General features: G+C 39.9%; 1 protein-coding gene across 3 annotated transcripts; it reads right to left on the reverse strand.

Annotated features, from left to right (window-relative positions):
* Positions 1-4839: 4839 nt before the first annotated feature.
* LOC121718607 (cadherin-6-like) lies at positions 4840-25408 on the reverse strand. Of its 3 annotated transcripts, none has more exons than XM_042103677.1 (11): positions 24314-25408; positions 21463-21528; positions 20640-20803; positions 20352-20396; positions 17743-17832; positions 17561-17650; positions 16174-16317; positions 15729-15817; positions 15253-15441; positions 14917-15084; positions 4840-4866 (listed from the first exon to the last, which is right to left on the reverse strand). In XM_042103677.1, coding segments are annotated over exons 1-11 (1125 nt in total). In that variant the 5' UTR covers positions 24393-25408; the 3' UTR covers positions 4840-4865. The 3 variants fall into 3 exon arrangements, with proteins under 3 accessions (XP_041959611.1, XP_041959609.1, XP_041959610.1); XM_042103675.1 differs by lacking the exon at positions 4840-4866 and adding an exon at positions 14099-14647 and having other exon boundaries at positions 14905-15084; XM_042103676.1 differs by lacking the exon at positions 4840-4866 and adding an exon at positions 14562-14647.
* Between the last annotated feature and the right edge of the window lie 807 nt (positions 25409-26215).

The raw sequence follows: 26215 nt of genomic DNA on the forward strand, positions 1-26215 counted from the left end.
TCCTTTTAAAGATTTTCACACAGATCTCGGTTTCTCGAGGTCACTGAGTATATCCAACCCCAGCACGAATAATAGATTAACCAAACATGACAATACAAGAGAATCCTTGTGATACTGGGTTGGAGGAACTGGTAGGGGGACAGTTGTTAAGTGCTCTTAACAGTCTTCTGTAATAAACTCCTGGTACGCCTCCAATATCACCACTTTCTTTCGAAAATTCTAAAACAACGATGTTTTTCAATACTTCAAAATAACATTTGATAAATGAACCTTACATTTTTTCAGTTGCCATAGGTGTGTAGATTTGAACAAAATCTGTTTTGGTTCTTAACAGGAGCATTTACTGCCTGAAATATCCGATTTTGTTTACCACGCTCGGAGGTTAGTGCTGGCCTGTTGGGTCGCCTATTTACGCCGTTTCAACAGCACATGAACGGTTAGACCGAGATTTCTCGTCATGAAATTAAAATTCCACTGGAGCTCCAAGCGGATGTGTTCACGCAGCATTACAACACTGTTTACAGCTCTTTGAGTCACGGTAAAATGTAATTTTTGGTACATGGCTAATTTAGATACACCTATGGTGTGGGTGCTTGCGTTTCTTTAGGAATCAGCCGTCTTGGTTTGTATAGAAATGCATATTAAAGGGGTGGTTCAGGATTTTGGACAAAGGACCTCATTTCCAAGTAAGCAAGTGTGATATATTTATCAGTGGAGACCGTTTTCAACACGTTTCATCCAGTCCTTCTAATTGCAGAGTTCGCAGGTGCTAGGCTAGCGCAAGTCAACGGTATGTGCTAGCCTGCCACTAAAAACAGTCTTACCTACTCCAAAGGACACTCGAGGCAAATTCCAGACCATTTTTACACTAAGTTTTTTTTACACTTTAATTTTTACACTTTAAGTGTCCAAGCTTATGTCAATAAAACACACCAGGCTCTGAAAACAAAAATCAGGGAACACAAGAGTAGCCTACGTTAGATACAATGATGAAAAGAGTACTTTGGATGTTTAGAAAACAAATCTTCAGAAAATGTGGGGGAAAGGGGGAAATGAGTTAATCAGCTGGCTCCATCCCTGTAGGATGTATCATGAGCGCTAACTGCGTTTGTAAGTGAATCTGCGGAAGACCAAAGAGTTGAAATATTATTCCCCAAGCATGACAAAATAAAACAGAAAAAAGAAGCAAGACGTCTGCAAACTCAGTATGTCCCTTAACTGTGCCCCACGTGTGTGTTTTGTTCAAAATAGATAAAAGAGATTATTTGAAAAATTGACAATACACATTGTATTTCGGTAATGAGAGTTAATTTATTTAAAATGGGATTAAAAATATATAAAACATGCATTTTGATGCACTGCACTGTTCATTTAATGTACTTGTGTAAATGAAAAAAAGTGCACAAAATTGTTTCTTACTAATGGTCTCCCTTTGTCATTTACCATATTGGTAATGAGAATTATTCTGGATCATGCTACCATAATATTGAAATAAAGTTATTAAATTGTTTTACTATAATACTTTTATCAGAAAATAAAAGTTCACATTCTATTTAGTGACTTAAAGGACAAGTTCGGTATTTTACACTTAAAGCCCTGTTTTCAGAGAGTTTATGATTAAATAGAACGTTTAAGATTGAAATTTGGACACATGCTGCTGTCCTGAGAATTTTCGGTTTCTGTGGTAGCGCCCCCCCTCCTCCACAACGCTGCATAGGTGCACTGGAACAATCCTTCCTAAAATGCATTAAACTTTCGTTTACAAAGACATGAAACTCACCGAGTGGTAAGGGGTGTTCGCTGATATGCTCACCCAAAAATCGCTGCAAAAGATGCTTTCCAACAGGTGTTTTACCATGCATTGTAAAACTGTGGAGCTATTTTTCCAAACGCCTCACACCCTACATTCTTCCGTTGAGAGCTTGACTAATTGACACTCCAGCCCCGTTGGTGGCGATAATGCACCTTACACCGTCTGGCAAATTACAATCAAACCACTGGCATTTCATTGAATACACAGAAGAAGCAGAAGATCGCTGTCTTGAAGTATTTTGCAACAGACGGCTAAAAATTAGGCGATTTTGTGCAGTTCCGAATTGCGGGAAAATTCATAGCAAAAAAAGTTGTCACAGACTTCCTTTCAACGATCCAGAAAGGCTAAAGTTGTGGCTGGAATTTCTGGGGTTGGATGTGAGCACACCTGTTGAGAATCTGCAGAAAACTGATCACCGTGTCTCTGCGGTCTGCATTTTACTGAACTTCGCTGGAGGTCGAAAGAAATCGCCCAAAAAGCTCTTTCGCCTGAGAAATACAGCGGTTCCCACCATAGACATAATATTCACCCCTTGCAGACACGTGACTTAAGTCACGTGACGGCTCCATGCTGGACGGCAAAAAGATGGGAGATGGACGGCAAATTACATTATGTCATAAAGATTATGATGAACTGAACACCATTACTATAACATCTTTGTAGTTCAATGTATTGCTGTTTGGGGTCTGATAGTCAAAGAAGATGCCAGTGGTGTTGTTAGATGAAATGGGTCATGATCGCAAATGTAAACTTATTAAAACTGGTGGTAACAGCAAGGGGAGATAACGTTACGTTAGGCTACTGTAATTAACATTATGGTAAATGAACACCCATAAGTATTTCTGGACTAAAATATTGCAAAGCGATTTGGTTACTTTATTTGTCTTGCTTTTATCAGTTGTAACATAGTCAAAACGTTAAGAATGTCATATCAGAACATGAAATAATAACTAGCTGCCACACTTAGAAGCTAGCTATTCTAGCTAACGTTTATCGTAGCTCATAGTGCTAGGGCTAATGTAACTCGTCAGTTTGTTCGTTGCCCAGCGAATAAACTTACTTCTTACATGTCTTAAGTTAAAGAATTGAAAGAAATAGGAAATTAAAAAAAAATTTGAACGGTATTATCTGTTTACATTCAGATCTTGCCAAAGACTTTGCCTAAGTGCTATCTGCCGTCCTGTTCAGAGTCTATGGTTGCTATAGCAACCGCTGCTGTGCTTTATACACTGAGGAGATATAAGCATGCAATTGTGGTTGAAATACTCCCGAAACACAAAGAAAACAAACCAAAATATATCTATGCAAGAACATGGGATGTTGTTGTATTCCAGACAATAAGCCAACAGTCGTGGGAGGGCATTACTACGGTTAAATCTCACTATAATCTCCTAGCTGTGCGATATGTCCCATTACAACCCATTGATTTGATTCGTGTTCTTGCCGTCCACTAGGCTATTTTGCTGTGGCGCGAACAAAACGTGACGTCACTTGCGGGGTGAATACATAGACGCCGCATCGGCTACTCTTTACTAGGGCTGACGAGATTTGGAGCCGCCATCTTGGCCCGGTCATCCACTCCACTCAGTGTAATCTGTTTGGCCGGTAAAATGAGCTGTCAGCGCACTTAATTAATCATATCTCACTGAATACCGAACAGATTCTCACTCGGTTTTTTTTGCTGCAAAGGTCATACATGTAGCTATGATACAGGACACATGATTTAGCGTATTTTAATATTCATAGTGGGTTTAACAGTAATAGAATATTCTGATATATGATATAAAGTGACCTGACGTCCGATATCAAAACTGGGAACATAATCCATGTTTGACAGCATAGACAAAACTAGTTTGATACAAGTTTAATGAGTTAAATATAGTTCACGGTTGACAGAAAAGTTCCATCAACAGCATTATTCACAGAAAGGTTCTATAAACATTTAAGTGAGATCAGTGCCATTCAGACATCTGAGGGGTATTCCAAGTAGGCCTATGTGGTTTAGTGACAAATGTGGGTAAATTGACAGAATAAGTTGTAAACCTCCCAGTAGAAAAGCTGTATACAGGAAACATGGTTGTGTGTATTTTAATATTCATAGTGGGCTTAATAGTAATAGAATATTCTGATATATGATATATTATAAAGTGATGACATCCAATATAAACACTGGGAACATAACTAATCCATGTTTGACCGCATAGACAGAAACTGGTTTGATACAAGTTTTAATGGGTTAAATTGACAGAGAAAATCCATTAACATTTTCAGTTCAGTGCCATCAAAAATAAAGTTTGATGCACAGACATTGGTGTGGCATAAAAGGAAATGGAGTAACTGGGTTCAATATCAACAGCATTTGTTAGACAAGTTCCATAAATATTGTAAAGTGCAAGTTTGTAGGTTTGTTTCTGATCCTTAAAAAACAGACATTGGTTTGGCATAGTAAGTGTAACAGTTCATCAATTCAAGACAAAAAGGTGACTTGTCACTTGTACAGTGTCAATGGGTTCATCAACAGCATCTGTTATTTACAGTTCACAGAAAGCTTTCAGCCCCAATGAAGAGATTAAATAAATAGGAATTAAGAAACATTTTAGAAACTGCTAAGATCAGCCCCGTTCATTGCAATCAGTAAAGAATCGGGGAGTGTCTTCACAGGCTCAGTGAGACAGAGGTTACTGTCATGCAGTTGGTTCTATGATTTCGATAACTGGTGCATGTAATTTTTATGTTCCCACCTTGCTAAAATTGCTTGGGTACACTTTGGCTAAGAAAAAAGTGCTTCAGACAGCAGGTGGGCAAATAAGATAGCAGTACATAGTGAAACTGGGTAAACTCCCTAAAAGAGGACTGAGTCAACCAGACGATGGGAAAATGGGACACAGAGTGGTGAATGCAGGTGATGAAGGTGGAGCTCATAAATCAAATATTCAATCACAGTGTAGCAGATGCCCTGCAATACTGCAATGAAGAGCTGCACCTTCCTCAGTTCCAGGGATGTGAGGAGACTATTCAGTTCATTCACAGTCTCCTTGAGCAAGGCAGTTGTTCTGGGGAGATATAAAATAAATAAATGAAAGGAATTTGAGAGGCATCTTATTCTTGTTAGGGTAAATGACATGTGAATAATACAGTGTTGGGCAAGCTACTTAGAAATTGTAGTGAGCTAAACTATCAGTTACTCTGCCATGAATAAAACACTACACAATACTACCACCCAGTCAAATGTGTTAGTAACACAAACACAGCAGTAGGCTAGTTCTCTACATAGGAAGCTACTTTAAATTGTGCCAATTACACATGACAAGAAAAGTGTAGCTTGTGTGGCTAAGCCACTTGATAAATAAAGAAGTTAAGCTATTGAAAAGTTACTTTATTCAGGAAATAGTGAAGCTACCAACACGCTTAGGCTACAAGTAGCAGCTAGCGATTGCCCAATAGGCTACAGTCTGTGCCACTTGTGTAAAATTCGCCGGCCAAATCTAGTATGATTTATTTCTACAATAGCCTTTTTGTGTCAGTTGTAATCTAAGTAGGGATGGGCAAAGCGAGGCTTTATGAAACACTGAAACGTTCGAAGCAATTGTGCCGAATTGTTCCGAAGCTTTGAAACAATTCTGACACCTCAGAGCTGTTTAGGGTGAAACAAATCTGTCAAATGCTTCGTATTAGAGCTGCAGTCTTTAAAGTTCGTGGCTCGCTGTGTTACCTGTGTTCAGTCTTTGTCAAAAGCTAAGCAGCATGCCCTTGGTCAATTACTGGATGGGAGACCACATGAAGTCACAATAAAGGTAGTCTAATTGCTGCCACTATGTGTTCTCTAAATCACTTTCTTCTTATAAAAACTCTCGATTTTTGAGCATTCTGAGAGTTTAGTTGAAATTGTATGATTAATGGTGAAGTAAGAAAACATAAACAGATACGATCTGAAACAATACCTTACAAATCAAACGGGGATTGAACCACATTTAAGCAGCCTGGGCTACCGTGCAAAAAACACCCTCACTACCACTACACCATCATGGTTATTGCTTAAGAGAAAGCTACACTGTTAATTGAACGCGCGGGCACGCCTGCCGACACCGGTGAAATGCACCGAAGGTTCACTTAACTTTGGTCACATGACATGGGGATTTTGAACGATGTTTCGAAGCAGTGGTCACATGACATGGCTGTTTTGAACCACGTTTCGAAGCAGTGTTTCGAAACACTTGTGCTTCGAAGCCTCGACACTGATTCGAGACGTCGGTTTCAAAAGTCACACCCCTAAATCTAAGTCAGTGTTATGGAATATGACTTATCAAGTCTCAGTTCATAGCCGGGTGAACACCGAGTAAACAGCCTAGCTAGCTGGCTACGATTCTCATACAGTAATATCAAAGATCCTTGCTCCTTCTCAACTCTCTGGTAATATTCTATTCACAAAATACAACCATTAGTACGGTAATGTTAAATCAGAGAGGGTTCAAGTGGAGCGAGAGGCGCAAACGTTCGACAATTTCCGTGTTCGATTATTGCAAGGGGGAGGGGGGGGAAATCCCCCTTTATGCAGACCAGAGTAAGCCCTTGCTGCACTAATGTCAATGGAGACTTGTGGAATTTTACCAATAAATTGGTCATTTTGTCTTTCTGGATTTGTTGAGGGTTTTTTGGAAAATTGTGTCATAATCTGTAAGTGTTTGGGATCATTTCAAGCCTAATAGTGTAATTTTTTAGTGTTCGGATTTGTAATAAAATAACTTAATATTAGACCATGCTGCTGCCAGTTACTGTCCGGTTGTTATCATGCTAGCTAGCCTCTTAGCTAAGGTAACATTTTAAACGGAGAAGTGTAATTTCTTTGAAATGACAACTAGCTGAATAACACTACTGACATTAGTTAAAGTGGATAGTTTATACTCAAGCGAATTTGCAACAGTATATTAAGTTTAAGCGAAGTCCTTCAACTACTAGTCACTTGTTAGCGCATAGCTGTATTGCCATAGCTACTACCATCCACTTGTATAGCATTTTAAGCTAGCGTTAGCTAGCTAGCTAGCTCGGTTCACATGACTAATTAAATTATTCATATCATGTCCTTAAGAATGATTCATTGGTATCATACATGATTATGGACAATAATACTGCGAACACAATTATGTTTATCTGTTGTTATTGCTTATTAAGAGAGAAAGTTTATTTAGTGACGTAGGGTGACACTCCCACTTATGCAGACCGGAACTGTCCCGTTTTGCTCCCATAGTAACGAATTACGTTGCTCTATCTTGCTAGTAATCAAGGATCTTTGGTTAAATCTTACTTGTGAAAAGTAAATCCCCCGAGAATTGTTTGCGGTCAGTGGATCTTCTGGCCAATCGATTTCCGTTTCGGGAATGAAAATTAACAAAACAAAAAACGAGGGATTATTTGATTTCCGTTTTAAAATACAAAATCGAAAAACGAGAATTAAGTCGTTCTCCGTTTTCCTAATCGGTTTCAAAACATCAAAATACAAATATCGAAATTAGTCGTCATTATTCAATGAAGCCTATGCTACCCAGAAGCTCGCATCATAGTCTTAGGCTAACTTGGTAAAAATAGGCTACCTGTTAGATATGGCGGCCTTGGAAAGTGTTGCGAGGGATATAGAAGAGATGGTTAAAAAGGACATGTCTTATGCAGAAATCCCAAACACTTTAACAAATAACTTTGGTTCACAAAGAGGAACTCTGAGGAGCATCCTACGATTTTGCACCCAGCATAATTAGGCATCCACTAACTCGGGACCACCTGGAAACTGAGGTGGCGCAGTTTGCGAGGTAGCCTAGGCCCTAGGGGATGCCAGGCCTACTGCGGTCACGTAGCCTATACTGTATGCAATCATTTTACTCATTTTACTTTGATGTATTTATTAGGTTGGTCCAACATACAGTACCTCAGAATTATTGGCACCTCTGCTAAAGTTGATGCCAGTAGAAAAATGAGGAAATATCCAACGTATAGATACGGACTCCTGGTTTGATGCTCAGATTTGATGCTCAGATGCTTGATTTGATGGTAATTTTGATAACATAGATTTAATAGAGACCCAGTCAGACCAATAGTATGAAAAATCAGGAACAGAGTTTATTTACAATGATGCACATCAAGGGAGAGACAGCATGACTTCACCTAAAGATCCATCAGCTGCTCTAACTAGACAAGGAAATAGTTAGGGTTTAAGTATCCTTCCAGGCTGACGGGAGATGGTGTTGGTCATCCCATCTCACGTGGACTACACTGAATCAGACCCTGATTAGTGGCAGCCTGGCAATCCGGAGCAGATAGACGCAGCCATACAGAACAGTGAAACACTGCAAAGTCATAATATTCCTGCTTATCTCTAAACACAGTCACACATAGATATACACAGGGACAGTACAGATATCATACAGTCATTACATAGAATCATACTTTTAGTATCAAAGTGACTCACTAATGAAAAATGTAGAACATTAAACCACATATTGGAATATTGGACATAATGTTCTATTCCACTTTCTCTCAGATTAGATTATATTAGATTAGATTAAACTTTATTGTCATTGTGCAGAGTACAACAGAGACAATGAAATGCAGTTTGTGTCTAACCAGAAGAAAAGATATAGTGCAGTGTAGACAGTAGTATACAGTTATTTTCAGAAGGTGGTTTAGAGTAGTATAAATTAAATATAAGTATGTGCAGTGTATTAGCAGTAACCTTATAAGAGCAGAATAAATATGGCTGTAATATGAACAACGTATGAACATCATATACAGATATGTGCAATGTAGTGGCAGTATACATTATAGTAGTAAGAACAATGTAGATATATGCAGTGTATTAACAGAATATATTACAGAAAAACTGAATAAATATGGATATTTAGTATGAACCATATAAACAGATATGTACAGTATGTACAGCTATGTGCAGTGTGGTAACAGTACCATCGTAGTGCAGAAACAGTAACATTATAATAGTAGGCCTATTAAGAATAAGTGCCGGATGAAGAGCAGTAGAATAGTAATAGTAGAGCAGTAGCAGTAAACAAATAGACACTATGGATGATTGATGCTCATTGAGCTCAATGCAAATCAAACCAGCTATAATAGGATAACTGAAATAAAACCATGCCAATCTGTATGGTGAAGGGTATGTGATGATGTGGAGCTATTTTAATTCCAAAGGCCAGGGGAACTTTATCAGGATGCATAGTATACTGGATCCAATAACTGGCCTTTAAAAATAAAACTCTACCTGTCTCTATGGGAATGTTATAGGGGTGCCAATACTTATATTTCCTATTTTTTTTACTTAAGGCATTAAGATCAATTTCCAAAAGATTTACATTCCTCTTTTTAGTCAACTTTAGCAGAGGTGTCAATAATTATGAGGTACTGTATGTTGGACCAACCTAATAAATACATCAAAGTAAAATGAGTGATTGCATACAGTAGGCATGGTAGGCTACATGACCGCAGGCCTGGCATCCACTAAGGCCTAGGCTACCTCGCAAACTGCTTTTGCCACCTTACAGTAGTTCCCAGGTGGTCCCGAGTTAGTGGATGCCTAATTATGCTGGGTGCAAAATCATCGGATGCTCCTCTCAGACTAACCTCTTTGTGAACAAAAGTTATTTAAAGTGTTTTCTGCATAAGACATGTCCTTTTTAACCATCTCTTGTATATCCCTCGCAACACTTCCCAAGGCCGCCATATCTAACAGGTATTTTTTACCAAGTTAGCCTAAGACTATGATGCAAGCTTCTAGGGCCTCCTCTAGCGAATAGGCTTCATTGAATAATGATCGTCGAAATTTAAGACTAATTTCGGTATTTGTATTTTGATGTTTTGAAACCGATTAGGAAAACGGAAAACGACTTGATTCTCGTTTTTCGATTTTGTATTTTAAAACGGAAATCAAATAATCCTTCGTTTTATGTTTTGTTAATTTTCATTTCCGAAACGGAAATCGATTGGCCAGAAGATCCACTGACCGTTTGCGATGGTCCGTCGATTTGAGCAGGAACATGCTGCACAGTACTGGCATCTTGTGTCTTCTGCTGCAACGCAATGAGGAGTATGACCGGTCCAAGATGGCGGCCGCATTTCTCGTTTCCAGCAGCCAATGCAGCGTCTATGTATATTATGCCTATGGTTCCCACATTACCTCCTGGGACGACAGAGTTGGAAGAACTTGGGGTAAGGTTGACATTTTGTAACGTAACATTTGTAACAGGCGGAAAATGAACTTATTTGTCATGTCCAGAGAATGTCTAATAAGGGGAGAACTGCCACTCTCGGAAAACTTCCGGTTTCTGAACTGGTTGCAGTTCCTACTGTGGTTCCACATGAGGGCGCTCGTCCACGAGTGCAGAATGCATGGAGGTCTATGGAGCTGTACCCCTCAAAATCCACTTTATTCGGGATATAATTTTTTTTCAAGTAATTTGAGTATTGTATTCAAAAGGGGAGGCAAAGAAAATACACTTGGTTGAAGTCACTTAATTGTTCTTAAAAGCCTTTCAAATGTGTCAATGACGTCATTCATTAGCACAATGCTAGCGTGTTATGTGCAACAGCGACCCAACCTGTAAGAAATCAAAAGGACATAAGTACTCGTTCATTCAACTTTTGACCTATAACCCATGTTGAAGTTATACAAACTACAATCAAATCTGAGATTTGTCAACGACAATCAGGTGAAAGAGACAATTTTAGCCGTCTAGCTCCATTGACTCCCATTCATTCTGCACTCATGGCGATCGCCCCCAGTGGAACTCTGGTGGAACTGCATCCAAAATTCGGTACAATGGGACTTAATACGGAGTGGCAAGGCTCTCCGTAGACGGGCTCTGGTCATGTCCATAACCTGTCATGTTCACATCATAAGCCTAAACCTAGCCTACATGAATAATTTGGCTACATGATTTTGTAAGTTTACTATTTTTTTGGCTGTGGAACTTTCATGATGAAAGCCTACGTGAATCATTACGTTATCATTCACATCGTGCAAGTTCCAAGACATTTTAGCATTAGCCATGGTTGAACGTGACAATAATTTGGATAGCGTAGTAGCCTACGATACCGCGACTGCATAAGACAGAAAGAATACAAACTCCATATCCGTTTCCAGCGGAGTAATACCGTACCTCACAGCACATCCAATACAAGTCAATGGAGTTGGACAAAAACTACGATAAAACCTATTGGAAAGAATCTTTTGCAGCGATTTTTGTGTGAGCATATCAGTGAACACCCTTGACCACTCGGTGAGTTTCACGTCTTTGTAAACGAAAGTTTAATGCGTTTTAGGAAGGATTGTTCCAGTGCACCTATGCAGCGTTGTGGAGGAGGGGGGGGGCGCTACCACAGAAACCGAAAATTCTCAGGACAGCAGCATGTGTCCAAATTTCAATCTTAAACGTTATATTTAATCATAAACTATCTGAAAACAGGGCTTTAAGTGTAAAATACCGAACTTGTCCTTTAAATCAAAAAATCAATCAAATGAGGTAGATAATATTTTGATGTCAGTTTTACAGGCTTTGTGAGATTCACCCATTTTGTAGCAACACTACTAAGAAAGAACTACAACAACGTAAATTTTAACCATTTAATTAAATAACTATATACAAACAATACAACTGTTGAAAGACTATAAAACAAGGAAACTATAGCTCCTCCTGAGCGTCCTCCACTTCTTGGTGCCCGCAGTACTGGCCGTCTGGAGCTGGGTATTTCTGGCGGATAGCCTGCACGACACAAGCAGGTAACACGACACAACGCCCTCTGCCCAATCTCTCTCCTTGCAGGACCCACTCAAGAAAGTGGCTGTAGGCTGTTAGGCGAAATTGTCTAGACAAAACATTGAGCACAAAGTGAGTGATGGTATTTAAGCCTAGCGTGCCACAGTAGCTAGCATAACTGCAAGCTATTTGTGCAATGAACATGCCACGTTAGCGTGTTAGCAAGAGTACTCCTTGACATAGTAACAAAGAAAACAAACTTACTTTACAGAAAGACGTCCATTTGCCCCTGTAGGCTTTGGATGTAGTTTCCAGTTGACCTTAGGTATTCTAAAGTAGGTCTCCAGGACGCCACTATCCATATGGGGTGCGAAACTCGGTGATCAACAACACACACGTCCGTGTCATCCTCCGATTCCGTGATTTCCTCCAGTGGAAATTGGCACCGCTGGAATTCTCGGCAGCAGACAGACTCTTGTTCTGTGTCCATTGGCGCACAGTTAGAGCACAGGCACCACCAAATCCGCACCAGCTCGAGCCATTGCAGCTCCTCGTCCGCGGCAGGCAGGTCGTCTGCCTCGGCTGCTGTGGCAGCAGCTTCAGCCACCTCCTGTTCCTCCATAGCCCTCAGCTGCTCGTCGCTATATTGTGGCCCATAAAGATAGCCACGAACATCCGTTTCTACATAACTTCTTCAAAATCCAAATCCTCCATATTGCATCCGTCTGCGTATTCGGTAGGGCCTACCTTCGGCCATGTTTTCTGCAGGTCTCCGCCAGTGACGTCACTGATCTGTGTTAGGTCTGTTAGCGCATTAGGTCCAACCCCCTTTGGGCGGGGTTGAAAGGGTGGGAACTAGCGCTTGTAGTCTCAACATTGCGTCATTGTGGGAGGAAGTGTAAAGAGGTGAATACGGATTTCTCGTCTCAGGGGGAAATGAGAGAGTGTTGCATAACCATTCAAAAGTATGACTAGGTTTCTAACAATGCAAAGCTTAATGCAAATGGGTGGAAAGGTCTATTGCGATGGCGGGTTAACGTCACTTCTGTTGACATTCAAACAAAACAGAGAGCTAGCTCGCTACTCCCTCCACCTTCACCAGTGCAATTGAAACTCTCCTGAACGCGCATCTCGTCGGTTATTGGTTGGAACACTTTATTTTGTGTTTGAGTGGTTGGCAACACTTGTTGATAGCAATTGATCACTGATCTCAGAGCCTAGGCCAGGGCTATTCAATTAGTTTGTAATGGGGGCCAGTTCATGAAAAGCATCACAACTGAGGGGACGGAGAAATGCGGCTTGAAATTTGAGTAATCACATTACAGCTGTAGATAGGCTACAATGAAGTACAACAGCAGCTATATGGGTGTTCAAATGTTGTATTTTGTACATGCATACCAACATCTTCAACTGGTTGTTGATGGCTAATATGGAATGAAATCTGTGATAAGATAACAGTAATGGAATCTGTGCTTTGCACAGTAACTGCTAGGTTCAAGATTTCCAGTGAGTACAAACAGGATAGAACTGCACTGTAGCTCTTCTGACGTGTAGGCCTACTTGTTACATTTGACGTTCCCATCATTTAAATGAGATGACCGTGACCTCTAGATTTTTTTTAGCAGTGGGGGCAGGCCAGTCATAATAGTCTAATAATAATAACACGGGGGTCCGGGGGTGTCTCCCCCGGGTTTTTTTTCTTTTCTGGTTGCTAATCACACTATTTTAACAAGTTTTGAGAGGGACAGGCCCATCTTTTTTTCTGACGTACGTCACGTTACCCCATGCATTATACCAAATATCACTGCTTGAATGAAAAACATAGCCTACTGAACATGGGCATAGTTCACGATGACAATGAAAACGTTTAGCCTACTTGGTTTCTGACAGAAATTACGTTTTGAAACACAACCACGGCCTTTATTTGGTGAACGGAGGTGCAAAGCATCTCCTTCACTTTCTTTGGTTATTATATAGTCTACGATTCGCTTTAAGCACAAAACATTTTGCCGTCGCCACATTTACAAACGCAATTTACCTTCGTTAGGCTATCGGTGATACTTTTTTGCTTCGAATCGCAATTGAGTGCGCATTTAACATGCCACATGATTTCCAAGAGTGCGCATTTAATGTGACATGCCACATGATTTCCAAGAGGCCTTTAGACAGGCTCATTTCTGACTTCACTAGACTATTATTGCATTATGTTGTAAGACGTGAAGAAATGAAGGACAACGGCAATAGCCTAGGCGACGCACAAATTCATCATTCACTAAATGGACACAGAGAGACTCCAAGTTTTTCTTTCGCTAGATGCAAGAGTGATGCAAGAGTGGAGAACAGCTCATGCACTGCTAGAGCTTACATTTTTTTTTTAAAGGGCCAGTACAAATGACCTTGCGGGCCGGACTCGGCCGGGCCGCCAATTGAAGAGCCCTGGCCTAGGCTGTCTACAGAGATGTGTTTTTTTGATGGCCTGCTTATGGGATGGGCAGCTAGCGAATCGTTAGGAAAGATTAGATGAATGTGATCATTTATGTTTGGGCCTGCAATCGCTGATACAACCTTTATTGTATTTTGATAAATGCTCTTAATAATATATACGCATATAAATAATAACATTAGCGGAATGGATGTCAGGTGTAAACATAGTAAAAGGGAATGCATTTTAAAACAAGTGTGTACAGTATGTGGAGGCTTCAGTTGCAGTTCCTCTGGAGACTATGTCTTGTCTGCAGCAAAATCCGACATCAGGTTCTCCTGTGTCTCCTGCTAAATCAAAAATTAGGGCCTTCTCTCATAGAGTCCGTGTCTCCTGCTAAATCAAAAATTAGGGCCTTCTCTCATAGAGTCCGTGTCTCCTGCTAAATTAGGGCCTTCTCTCATAGAGTCAGTGTCTCCTGCTAAATTAGGGCCTTCTCTCATAGAGTCCGTGTCTCCTGCTAAGTTAGGGCCTTCTCTCATAGAGTCCGTGTCTCCTGCTAAATCACTTGTGTCTCCAGTATAGTCTGTGGTGTCCACACCTCCAATATTCGACAGATGCATGTCTGAGTGTTGTTTCTTTGTGTTTGATTGAAATTTTCTACAAAAATAGCAGAAATGTAGCTACCATGAGGATTGAGGAATCATTTGATTTCCTCTACAAAGCTATATTTATGAAATAAAATAAAGCACATTGTTTAAAGCACAGGGTCTTAAAGCTCCAGAAAGATGAGCTGAGCACTGTCTGTCATCTTCATTCATGCTTTACCCTGATCAAAGTTTAAATGAATCTAGATACCCTTCATGACTAAACACCACAAATAAGAAAATTTCCTTTAACATATTAAAAAAACTTACTTGTGTACACACCAAATGGAGATGGCTGAAACAATAATAATCACTGGTATCACTGTTCCCAAGATGATTGGGATGTTTGGTGTGCTTAAACTGCCGTCATCCACAACCTCATACCGCAAACTTGGGCCAAAGACCTGCTGCATCTCTGCCAGAACATTCTCCTCATCATCCAGTAGTTTACTGCAGGAAAACACACACACACACACACACACACACACACAGAAACACACAGGTGCATGCATGTTAAAGTGACCAGCAGATAGCTCTACTTATACTGTAGTTTCTACATACTGTAGCTTCTACACCAACTAATGTCCTAATGTGTAGCAATGGTAAATAAATTCTTACGTTTGAACGGTCTCTTTTGGTATGACATTGGTTCCATTGGTTTCCGTGGCTATAAAACTGACGTAGGTCCTTGGAGTGTTCTTTCCTTGGAGTGTGTGGATCTCTATGGTGCGACTCAGGGCCAACACGCCCCTGCTGCTGCTCACACTGATGATGTTCACAGACCAGCCGAGGGCCCTCTCTAGAGCTCTGAGAGAGAGAGAGAGAGAGATGTTATTCCGTACACACACATACTGGTCATTGTGCCCATGACAACAACCTCAAAAGAGTCTATGAGAAAAGAAACGATTGTAGAGTCTAATAATAATCCATACAGAAACAATAGGGGTTTGCACCTTGGACCTCCAGTGCTTGGCTCTTATGAAAATAATAATAATAATAATAATAATAATAATACTCTCCACGCTTGGCCAGAATCAAATTGGAACAAACCCCACAAGCATTACAGTTTACATCCAGTAATGGCCGTGACTCACTCCTTCATCTCGAGGGATTTGTTCTGCACAGTGCCAATCTCCTGGTTCAGAGAAATCACCACAACATCTCTGCTTTCCCATATCATCACCTGTGGATTTAATGGCATACAGCCAGTCAGATTTACAATAGTATGAATGTGACTTCTGACATTGACCACGTTTTAATTCTCTTGTTACAAATTGGTTTATATTATATAATATTAACTGATGTTGACATAATCTGATTGGGTCTGACCTTAACAATTTGGTAGAGAATCATTTTAATATTTACAATCTTTTAATTATGTATTATCAATAAACCTCTAATTCCTCTGTCAATTTTGGCCAGTTCTGACAAAGACCACATTATTATTCTCTTGTTACGCAATTGTTTCTATTATATAGTATTAACTGGTTGCTCTTTGATCTTTTTAGTCCTATGTCAATTTTTCGTAGTTCCACCTACCTTGACTGTTGTTGTGTCATTGAGGCCATGTGGGTCTGATGCCATCACCTGCAGAGTCACATTCTCTATCTGACCAGCAGCAGACACTACATACACCTGTCCACTAGATGGCTCCACAGCAAACGTTGCGCTGGACTCTGTGGCCTGACATGAGAGATGTATTGGAAGGAGGTTGATGGATGTATGCAGTTAAATGGATTGTGCACATTACAGCAACAGTTTGAATGTATGACATTATCATAATTATTACACTGCAGAATGCTCCATTCACGTTTCTCAGCAAAAGCCACAATGAAACGGTAACAAATAAATGTAAAGAGTCATATCGTGGAGTTTAATTTTTCGTTCTGGCAAGTAGCCATGTAATAAGCGGGATAATGTACAGAACACCAGTCATTATCGGCTGGCACGTCGGGGTCCTGTTCACCTTGTCGGTAGGCCTACTTATTTTCTGTTATTACACGGCTCTTCACAAGGCAAGTAAAATGCTCCATTGACTTGAATGGGATTTCCCAAAGTTCTAGCGGTCATTATTTCTTAGGAAAGGACCTCTGAAAAAAATTATGACCGGTGTCAATGGCAACGGAGTTTGTGCTTCAAATTCAGGTCTTTCATATCACTACGCAAGGACTGGAACTTCATTCAAAAGTGAAAGCAGACGGTTGATCAGTTGTGTTCTAAAGAATGTTTGATTCAAGTTCAGCGTGTGTTGTTGCAAACTATTTGTTTCTCAGGAAATGCCACGATGAACGGTAACAAATAGGCTAGGCTATGTAGGCTAAAGTCATATTGTGGGGAGATTATTATTTAGTTTTGGCAAGTAGCCGTGTAATAAGCGGGATAATGTATAGAACGCCGGTCATTATTGGGCAAATATGTCCCTTCAGGGCGGAACTAGACCCCTCCACTGCGCGTCGGGGTCCTGTTCGCCCTGTCGGGATTTATTTTCCCAATATTGACCGGCGTTCTATACATTATCCCTCACATAATGACCGGCGTTCTATACATTATCCCTTACATTATGACCGGGGTTCTATACATTATCCCTTACATATCGTTCACTTAGAATTATAAGGTTCTATTTTTGTCAAAATTGAATTATTGACATATTCTTATTCTGTGACAACTTCATAAGTCGGGATGAGGTGTTTCTTGAAGTTATATGCATTTTTGGACATTATACCTAAAGAGGCTTGCTCCACTTATTAATTTAGCTCTATGAAATTCTACAACTTTGAAGCTCAATATCACAGAACCTTATCATTCCAAGGGGGTGATATGTCTTATTTCATTATTATCCATATCATAATTATTATTGTGAATCCTAATAATGTACCTTTAAAATGAGGGGTTAAAATATCAAGTAACGTTTGAACATTAGACTCACCAGAAGGCTGTAGGTTATACGGTTGTTGATTGGACTGGCATCTGCATCCACTGCTTTCACTTGGACCACATCATCACCCTCAGATAAAGTCTGGAAAAGAGAGAAGACAACACATGGATATATGAACTCCACTTACTGTAGTGGAATACGGTATAAAATATTTATGCTATTTAATTTCTTACCCCTGCTATATTTGCAATGTACTCCGCTTTTTCAAAGATTGGAGCATTGTCATTCAGATCTCTGATCCGTACTATTCGACCATTTGTCACCTTAACAACAAATATGTGAAAAGATGTGTCATAAACATGCGTACATTTTTCTCAGTCACTTTGTTGTATTTTTTACTCAAATCATAATTAACATTTGCACAACAGTTTAAATTCTCAAAACAATTACAGCAAACTGCAACGCACAGTGGATTTACAGTAGCCTGGGTGTTCCCATGCTGCCTTGCGCGCGATTTGATTCACGCTGCTAAGGCAGCCTGGAGACCATGGAGCAAGTTTTCGCCTGAGATAGGGAACCAATCACAGAACAGGGGGGGAAAGCAAGACGATGATGAGCTATGCACAGACGCATTTGATAGACATCCGTGGCACCCAATTAGTGTTAATTTTGTCACCTATTTTTAATTTAGTCTTAGTCTTAGTCTTGTGACGAAATGTCCTTTTTAGTCTTTGTCATATTTAGTCATTCAAATATCATTTTTGTTAGTCAAGTTTTAGTCGACTAAATGTCTCGCCATTTTAGTCTAGTTTTAGTCAAAAGAAAACTAAAGGTATCTTAGTCTTAGTCAGTTTTAGTCAACACATTTTCGTCTTTTTTTTAATAACAAATTATTTCTGATTACCATTTGAGTCAAATAGTGTTTCACACATCTCAATTTTCCAACAATATTGTGTGTCCACAGGGCTACTCGTCTGTTATAATTACTCATTCTGATTTTTTGTCAGTCAGTATGTTTACATGCACAGGTAAGTCGAGCTACAGTTATAGCTCGGCTGGGATTTGACCATAGACAGTAAAAGATTTGACTGGACCACTGTAGACCAGTGTTTCTCAAAGTGTGGTCCGGGGATCACTGGTGGTCTGCAAGCTATCCCAAGTGGTCCGCGAGCAGACGTGGTAAAATATAATATAGATGAGTTGTTTGCAATATTGAACCAACTTGTATGTAAAAACAGTTCTGCAACACTGTCTATGTAAGATATGCCAGTTTAAATCATACAGTATGAATCCACACAATAAGCAAAGTGCAAAGACAATAAGCAAGGTGGTTCAGTGAGTAGGCCTATTGTGTAGACTAATTATAGGCTACTGTTGAAGTAGGTATAATCTTTTTTTTTTTTTTAGCTAGGGTTAGTTAAGTGGTCCTGAAACTGAAAAAGTTTGAGAAACACTGTCAGTAGGCCAAAATATTAATGTTTTACTCCGCCTCGCTAGATGGCGATATGCGCCCAAACACAACACATTCCCCAAACAGACTCTCCATCTTATCCATAGCTAACTTGCTAGCAAACTTTCCATATTAGCTTACTTGCTAGCAAACTTTGCATCATCAGTCTAACTAGTTAAATAGTTGACATTACATGATGAACGTTTTCGTATGGACATTCTGGGGGATGTTAATTTATATGAGAGAAGCTTCAACTTCTGGGTATGTAGCATTGTGGCATAAAGCTTAGGTAGTTAGCTTGCTAACTCTGGCAGAAATCTCCAGTGTTCTTGTTCCATGTAGTTTCGTGTTGCAGCCACAGGGTTGCAGCAACAGCACGTAGACTAGCCTACAGGAAAGCTGTTGAGTATGAACTCATTCGGAATATTTTGAAAACGTAACAGCTAGATATTCTTCTCTTCTCTAGTCTTCTCATTTTGTAGACGAAAATGAAGAGAGATTTTATCTTAGTTTTTATTTCATGCAAAACATTTTAGTCTCGTCTTTTTTCGTCAACAATAATGCATCTTAAGATAGTCTTAGTCAGTGTTTCAGGACGTTACTGCCGTCTCGTCATCGTCTCGTCTTAGTCATGAAAAAAAAGGTCGTTGACGAACATATTTCCTCTCGTCTCGTCTGACGAAATTAACACTACACCCAATAAATGGATCTGGGCATTTATTTCAAATACGAGAAAATGAACATTTGGTTCCCAGACCACGTCTCATTGAGAAGTGGTGGCGCTAGCCAGGCTAGATTTACAGCATTGGCCATATGAAAATATGACCAATAAACAGTAAAACACTCCTTAGTCAGAGCTGTGCACCACTGTACATCTTTCAATACATCCTGACATATATTTACATATGCTAGACAGAATGAGTTATGACAGCTAGTTCAACACATTTGCATGTAATGACACAAGCGATGAAATAAAGCCAATTTGTTTTATGTTATATTCAGCAATTTCAACAAAAAAAAAACAGCAGACATTTGTACAAAATCAGCTGCATGGATGTACAATGGATGTACAAAATCAGTTGTATGAATGTACACAGTGAGGTGTGTGTGCTCACTGTGTGCTCTGTGAGTTCACTAATTCCCAGGTGGGATAAATGCAGAGACCAAATTCCTTAAGTTTACTTGGCCAAGAAACCTGATTTACACATTTACACTATAGCATTACTATTTGCTCAAGATGGTGAGAAACAGCTTTAATGATGTGCACAAGTAAGATGATATGGAGTTCCAATAAACAGTTTTTTCAAATTTAAATTCTGATCTGAGAATTGTGCCAAGCAACTGAGATTGTGATGTGATGTGATGTGATGTGCTTTTTGTCCTGTAACTTACCCCAGTGGATGTACAGGTGATGGAGTAGGATAAGATACCTCCTGTCTAACATGGTGAAGGCAGATACATTGATAAATGCCAATCACAATTTCATTGAAAATGAAGATGAAACTTAAAATTACAATGAGGATTATTACTTGGTTAAATTCAGAATTATAGTATGCTGGACATTGTTATTTTCAGTCAGCCTCTGTAGAAAATAAATAGTGAGTGATTGATGACTACAAACTAAAATATGGTGGACTTTCGAAACACCTTCATAAAAAAAAATTGAATGTATTGCCTTACTTCTGTTAATGCCTCTGCATCCAGTGGAGTCTTTGTTTTCACTGTAGCATTTGTTATGGAGACGACATAGACAAACTCCAGAAACTGTTCACACTGTGGACACTGTGTAAAGTCCGGTGTTAGCTCCGTCCCACTTGGAATGCTGATAATACTGTCTATGTCCCCTGTGATGCAGAACATAAAAAACATAATTGATGAATTAATCAAATAAAATTAATGACTATTTGTAAACATGCACAGTCCTGGCAAGTAGTTTGCAAGACATATTTTGATTTCTTTGGCAGTTGTTTGATATTTGCTAATTTTGTAGTGACACTGAATATTATTGTTTTTGTACCTTTTCAAGAGTAAATAAAAACTCATGTGTACAATTTAATCCTTACAAAGATACCAATATTGGATTACATTATACATGCATATTGGACTGTGAGGAAAATCACAAGGCGGAGATTTAGGATTGTGGGTGAAGTAGTGGAGTAGTTATGAGAGCTGAGGGATTGACTGTGGGTTGTTTTTTTTAGACTCACAATATCAATTTGTGTAACAGTGTAATGAACCAAAGATGCAAATACATGGTCTTAGGAGCATGAGGTGAAATCTTGTACCTCAACAACAAGTTCAAGCTATATTTTAATCTCAAATGTCAGATATCATAAACAAATAGAGGGACATTTACAGTAATAGTAACATTCTATCACTCACTCATTCTCTCACATGCTCTCTCTCACACACACACACACACACACACACACACATTTTATACAATAATTAGCATAATTACAAATACCAGATAAAACAGATGTTTCAAATGATTGGAGCTGACCTGCATATTTTTCATCTACTTCCCCCAGAGGCACAGTTGTCCCTGTTGTGCAGTCTATAGTGGTTTCTGTGAATTAAAAGGATGAAAAATAACAGTATTATCATATCAGCATTGCATAGGTATCAACATGTCCATCCATCTATCTTGATGTTTCCCAGCTGTTGGCTTTTATGACCCCACTGGTTGCTTCATTGTTTTATTTATTAACACATTTTGAACACTTCCGTATAATTTTCCTTGTAAAATACTGTACAATCTATTGTCAACATTAAACATGCACGTGTAACGGATGCCAGCTAGCTTAGCTGTGCTTGTGGAACGTTGGTAAACCTCACTCCCCGACGCCTCAAGAGTACTGATGGCATGCGAGCCAGTAGCCTGGGCTATTGGCTCAATTGTTAGCGCGCTTGCCTCCCGATCCGAGGTGCTGCTGTTCGCGGGTTCGAGTCTGGGCGTGTGCAGGGCTGAATCGCGCAGGTTCAACACAACGCAGGTTACATTAGTGCCGTGACCCGGATCGGGAGTGAGGTTTAGGGGGGTGGTTCCAGCTAGCTTAGCTGTGCTTGTGGAACGTTGGTAAACCTCACTCCCCGACGCCTCAAGAGTGCTGCTGGCATGCGAGCCAGTAGCCTGGGCTATTGGCTCAATTGTTAGCGCGCTCGCCTCCCGATCCGAGGTACTGCTGTTCGCGGGTTCGAGTCCGGGCGTGTGCAGGGCTGAATCGCGCAGGTTCAACACAACGCAGGTTACACACACCTATTAGGATAAAAATATTTAGCCCCAATAAGTTTCAGGTGTTTAATTAGATCATTATTTTAGCACAATATCAGAGACTAATTTGTAATTTTGTCATTTTTGCAATTTGTAACTATGAACAGACTCAACAGGCTTCACACTCTTGCAAAACTGTGCACACTATTATTACTATTCTACTATTCACATTATTTTATCAATTGTGTCCAATGCAGAAGGAGGGGAAGGACAAGGTCTCAGTGATTCTACTCGCTGCTGAAAAAAACAGCTAGAAACCAGCTTATGCTGGTAGCTGGTTTTAGCTGGTCTTTGCTGGTTTTCTTCCAGCTCTTGCTGGACCTTTGCTGGTGTAGCTGATTGGGCCACCACCTGGATATGCCGGCATAACCATCTGATGAAGCTGGTCATGCTGGTGTGACCAGCCTGTCGTGTGGGACACAGCTGGCTCAAGATGGTCATGCTGGTGACCAGCCTGTCAAGCTTGACATTGTTGGTATAAGATGGTCGTGCTGGTTTGCTAGAATGACCAACATAATAAGCTGGCATGTCCAGTTAAACCAGCAGTGTAGACAAGCAACATCAGCTAAAATGACCAGCTTGAGGTGGTACGACAAGCAAAACCAGCTGAATTACCATCGTAAGCTGGGTAAACTGGCTGAAGGTATGTTTTTGCAAGAGTTTTGCTGGTCTAGCAGGTCAACCATCATAGGGTGATCAAACAAGCTGGTTAACAAGCTGGTCAACCAGCAAACCACCTTAAGCTGGTCAGGCTGTTTTTTTTCAGAAGGGCTTCTATTGTTTGGACCCCAACTGATTTGTACTGAAAGAGTGAATGCATATAAATGGTGTTAAAATTAACACTGTGGGTGTTAATCTGACACAGACAAATGTGCTTTATATATTTGAATTCCTGTGGTTTTGAGTGTCAGATGTGCCCTGCACACAAAGAAAGCAAAAGCCATATGTATTTCCGTTTATACTTTCAGTGTGTAGTTGGTTTGTGTGCTTATTCACATGATGGTTGTGTGAACTGTTTTTCACACAAAAACACCAAACAAATTTTGGATAGTTTTACGAGAATTGTGTAGCCTGCCTGAATTTACCATGCTCACAAAATTTGACTTTCAGTCGGGGAAATCCGGTCTGGAGTCACTCCATTGAGAATCCTCTATGCCCGAAACAGAGCGGTTCAATCCAATAACATTTTCTGGGCGGGCTTTACTGTATACCGGTGTTTCTCAAACTTTTTCAGACGAAGGACCACTTAAGCAATAAAAAAGAAACGCACGGACCACCTAGCTAAAAAGATTAGACCTACTTCAACAGTATATTAGCCTACACAATAGGCCTACTCACTGAACCACCTTGCTTATTGTCTTTGCACTTTGCTTATTGTGTCAGAGGATTCATATGATTTCAACTGGCATATCTTACATAGACAGTGTTGCAGAACTGTTTGGATTTACATACAAGTTGGTTGAATATTGCAAACAACTCATCTATATTATATTTTATCATGTCAGCTCGCGGACCACTTGGGATAGCTTGCGGACCACCAGTGGTCCCCGGACCACACTTTGAGAAACACTGCTGTATACGATGATTGACAGATGATAAACAGTGCCGAGTCATTCATGTCAGTGTTTGAGTTGATTTTGTTTACAACAAAAAATATGTTGCTAGATAAGTTTAGATTTCATTATTGCATTAGTTGACAGCACAATACAGAAAAATGCAATAAGGTATTTGTCGAGAAGAAGTATGATTTTTGCTGTTCTCCCTAGGGGATTCACATATGTCACTTCTGATTGGTTAGGTCTATCCAGTTGCAGAGGCATTTTCCCCACTGCATCGGTTGAAACATGGCATGCCCGTGGACTAACACCAGACTCAAACTCAGAATAGAATTGAGTCCACCTACGTCTAACTAAGAATTGTGTGCTTTTGCAAAATATTTGTTTTGCTAGTTTGCTGTATATGATTTTGTGATGCAAAAATTGTCAATGCCTATACGCTATCAAAACAAACTGCAAGTATGAGTGATAGACACACAGATTATCTAGAAAATGCATCTCCACTTCTTGCTCTCTGTACTCACCCACTGGAAGACTGTGAATGAAGTCTGTGAACCACCAGGCCGAGAGGATCACAATCCAAACATACGGAGAAGTCCCCATATTGTCGCTGAGTTACCGCTCCCAGCATTTGAAATAGCCTAAAGGACACATGGTGTTTCACGAGACAATTTGGTTCAAAAGAAATACAGTCTAGTTAAAATATCAGATCATTAGAGGATATCTTTCTTATTCGCTTTTTAAACCCTATTCTATCGTGAGCACTGCTCCACCGAAGAAGAAGGAACTGTACACACTCCCATGACTTTGGGAGCAAAGTTCAAAGAGCATTTGTGTCTTTATAGCCTGTTCGTAATATACTAACGGTGCAAAGTCATACACATGCACTGCATCAACTAAATTAATGATTAATCAGAAATCATCATCAGACACTACAGATGGGGGAAAAACCTCACAATGAATTTAATAAGTCAAGCCAAGTCAACTTTATTTAGCCTACAGCTTAGCGCATTTCATAGAGGTCATTCAATGTGCTTTACATAACAAAAGCAAACAGGAATAGCTAATAAAAGCATAGAGGGGCAATAGAAATATAATAGTAATAGTAATAAGAGATGCAATAGATATGACTGGTTCAACAATTTATTAATTTCTGATTAGAGGCATTACGTGAGTGAGGATATCCTGCAAGGCTGGCACAACTAATGTAAACTCAGCCGCTTCACCATTAGTGACCGCTCCTCGTGTGATATACTTTAGCATTGCATTGACCAACATTCCAGTCATTCAAAGTGAGAAATTCACAAAGAGCTATTTGATAATTATCAAGTGATAAAATAGATAAGAGCAGAATGAGTATGATTTTCAGATTGGTACCACTTGGCTGCGGAGACTTGCAACTGAAGGGTGGTCGGATCAATTCTGACTAGTAGGGACAATACTGTATGGGTGGGGGGAGTGATTGAACCATCTTCAGGTACTGAAGATCACAGTATCCACTTGAAGGCAGAGGACAAAACTGTGCAGAGCAAAACATCTGCATTTCCGATTTATTCGTCCCTGCGAGAGTTGAACAGGTGCGATAATTCAAAATCCCCATGTTATTTTCCCATAAAAAATATCTCAAGATACCGGATATACCGGTCTATAACCACATCAGTTTAAGAAAGGCACCTAACCTCCAACCTCTGTGTGTATGTGTGTTCCTAGTGTGCGTGTGTGTGTGTGTGCTCCTGGTAAGCTCAATGCTCAATGTGTGTGTGTGTGTGTGTGTGTGTGTGTGTGTGTGTGTGTGTGTGTGTGTGTGTGTGTGTGTGTGTGTTATCCCCAGATGGGTTAAATACAGAAGACAAGTTTCTTTCACTAATTTAATATAGGAAATACTAACTCACACTTGAGGTAGGAATCAGGGTGGAGAAGGTCATAATAACAGAATCAGTGATGTTAAATAATTTACTCCTCATTATACAACACTTGGGTCAGATCGAACTGTTTATTAATATCTGACGCTTTCTATGAGTCATTACAAGTGGTGATATCTCAGGACATCCCCCCTTGGGTATTTTGTAGCTGGTGATCACTTTGTGTATTAGCCTACACTGAATTATCCAACATGAACATTCTATTCATTGAAATTAAGAGAGCAGCAAATTCATAACATCACATTTGAGTGAGAACATTGAGTAAATAAATAGGGCTAAGCAACTCTCCGTTGGCTTGTGAGCTCCAGAAATCGAAACTTAATTAGGCCAATGAAATCGTGTAGAGTTGTTAGGCGGGCTTAAAATAATAATTGATGGCAGAGTTGCAACGGTTTGGCTTGAATTCCCTGCTACTTGAAAACAAAGAAGATGGATGTTGCTGTTGGCGAACAGTGTGACACGAGTTAAGCTTTTTTTAAGTTGGCAAAAGTTTGAACTAGCCAA

This window comes from Alosa sapidissima, chromosome 9 (assembly GCF_018492685.1).
Source record: "Alosa sapidissima isolate fAloSap1 chromosome 9, fAloSap1.pri, whole genome shotgun sequence".
Lineage (NCBI taxonomy): Eukaryota > Metazoa > Chordata > Actinopteri > Clupeiformes > Clupeidae > Alosa > Alosa sapidissima.

What these genes read in the sequence shown, in the direction of transcription:
- LOC121718607 (XM_042103675.1), bottom strand. Translation starts at nt 24,392, where the DNA reads ATGGGGACTTCTCCGTATGTTTGGATTGTGATCCTCTCGGCCTGGTGG. An exon ending in CATTCACAGTCTTCCAGTGG is followed by an intron (nt 21,529 to 24,313) that starts GTGAGTACAGAG and finishes TTTAATTCACAG; the next exon opens with AAACCACTATAGACTGCACA. An exon ending in TCACCTGTACATCCACTGGG is followed by an intron (nt 17,833 to 20,351) that starts GTAAGTTACAGG and finishes TTTGTTGTTAAG; the next exon opens with GTGACAAATGGTCGAATAGT.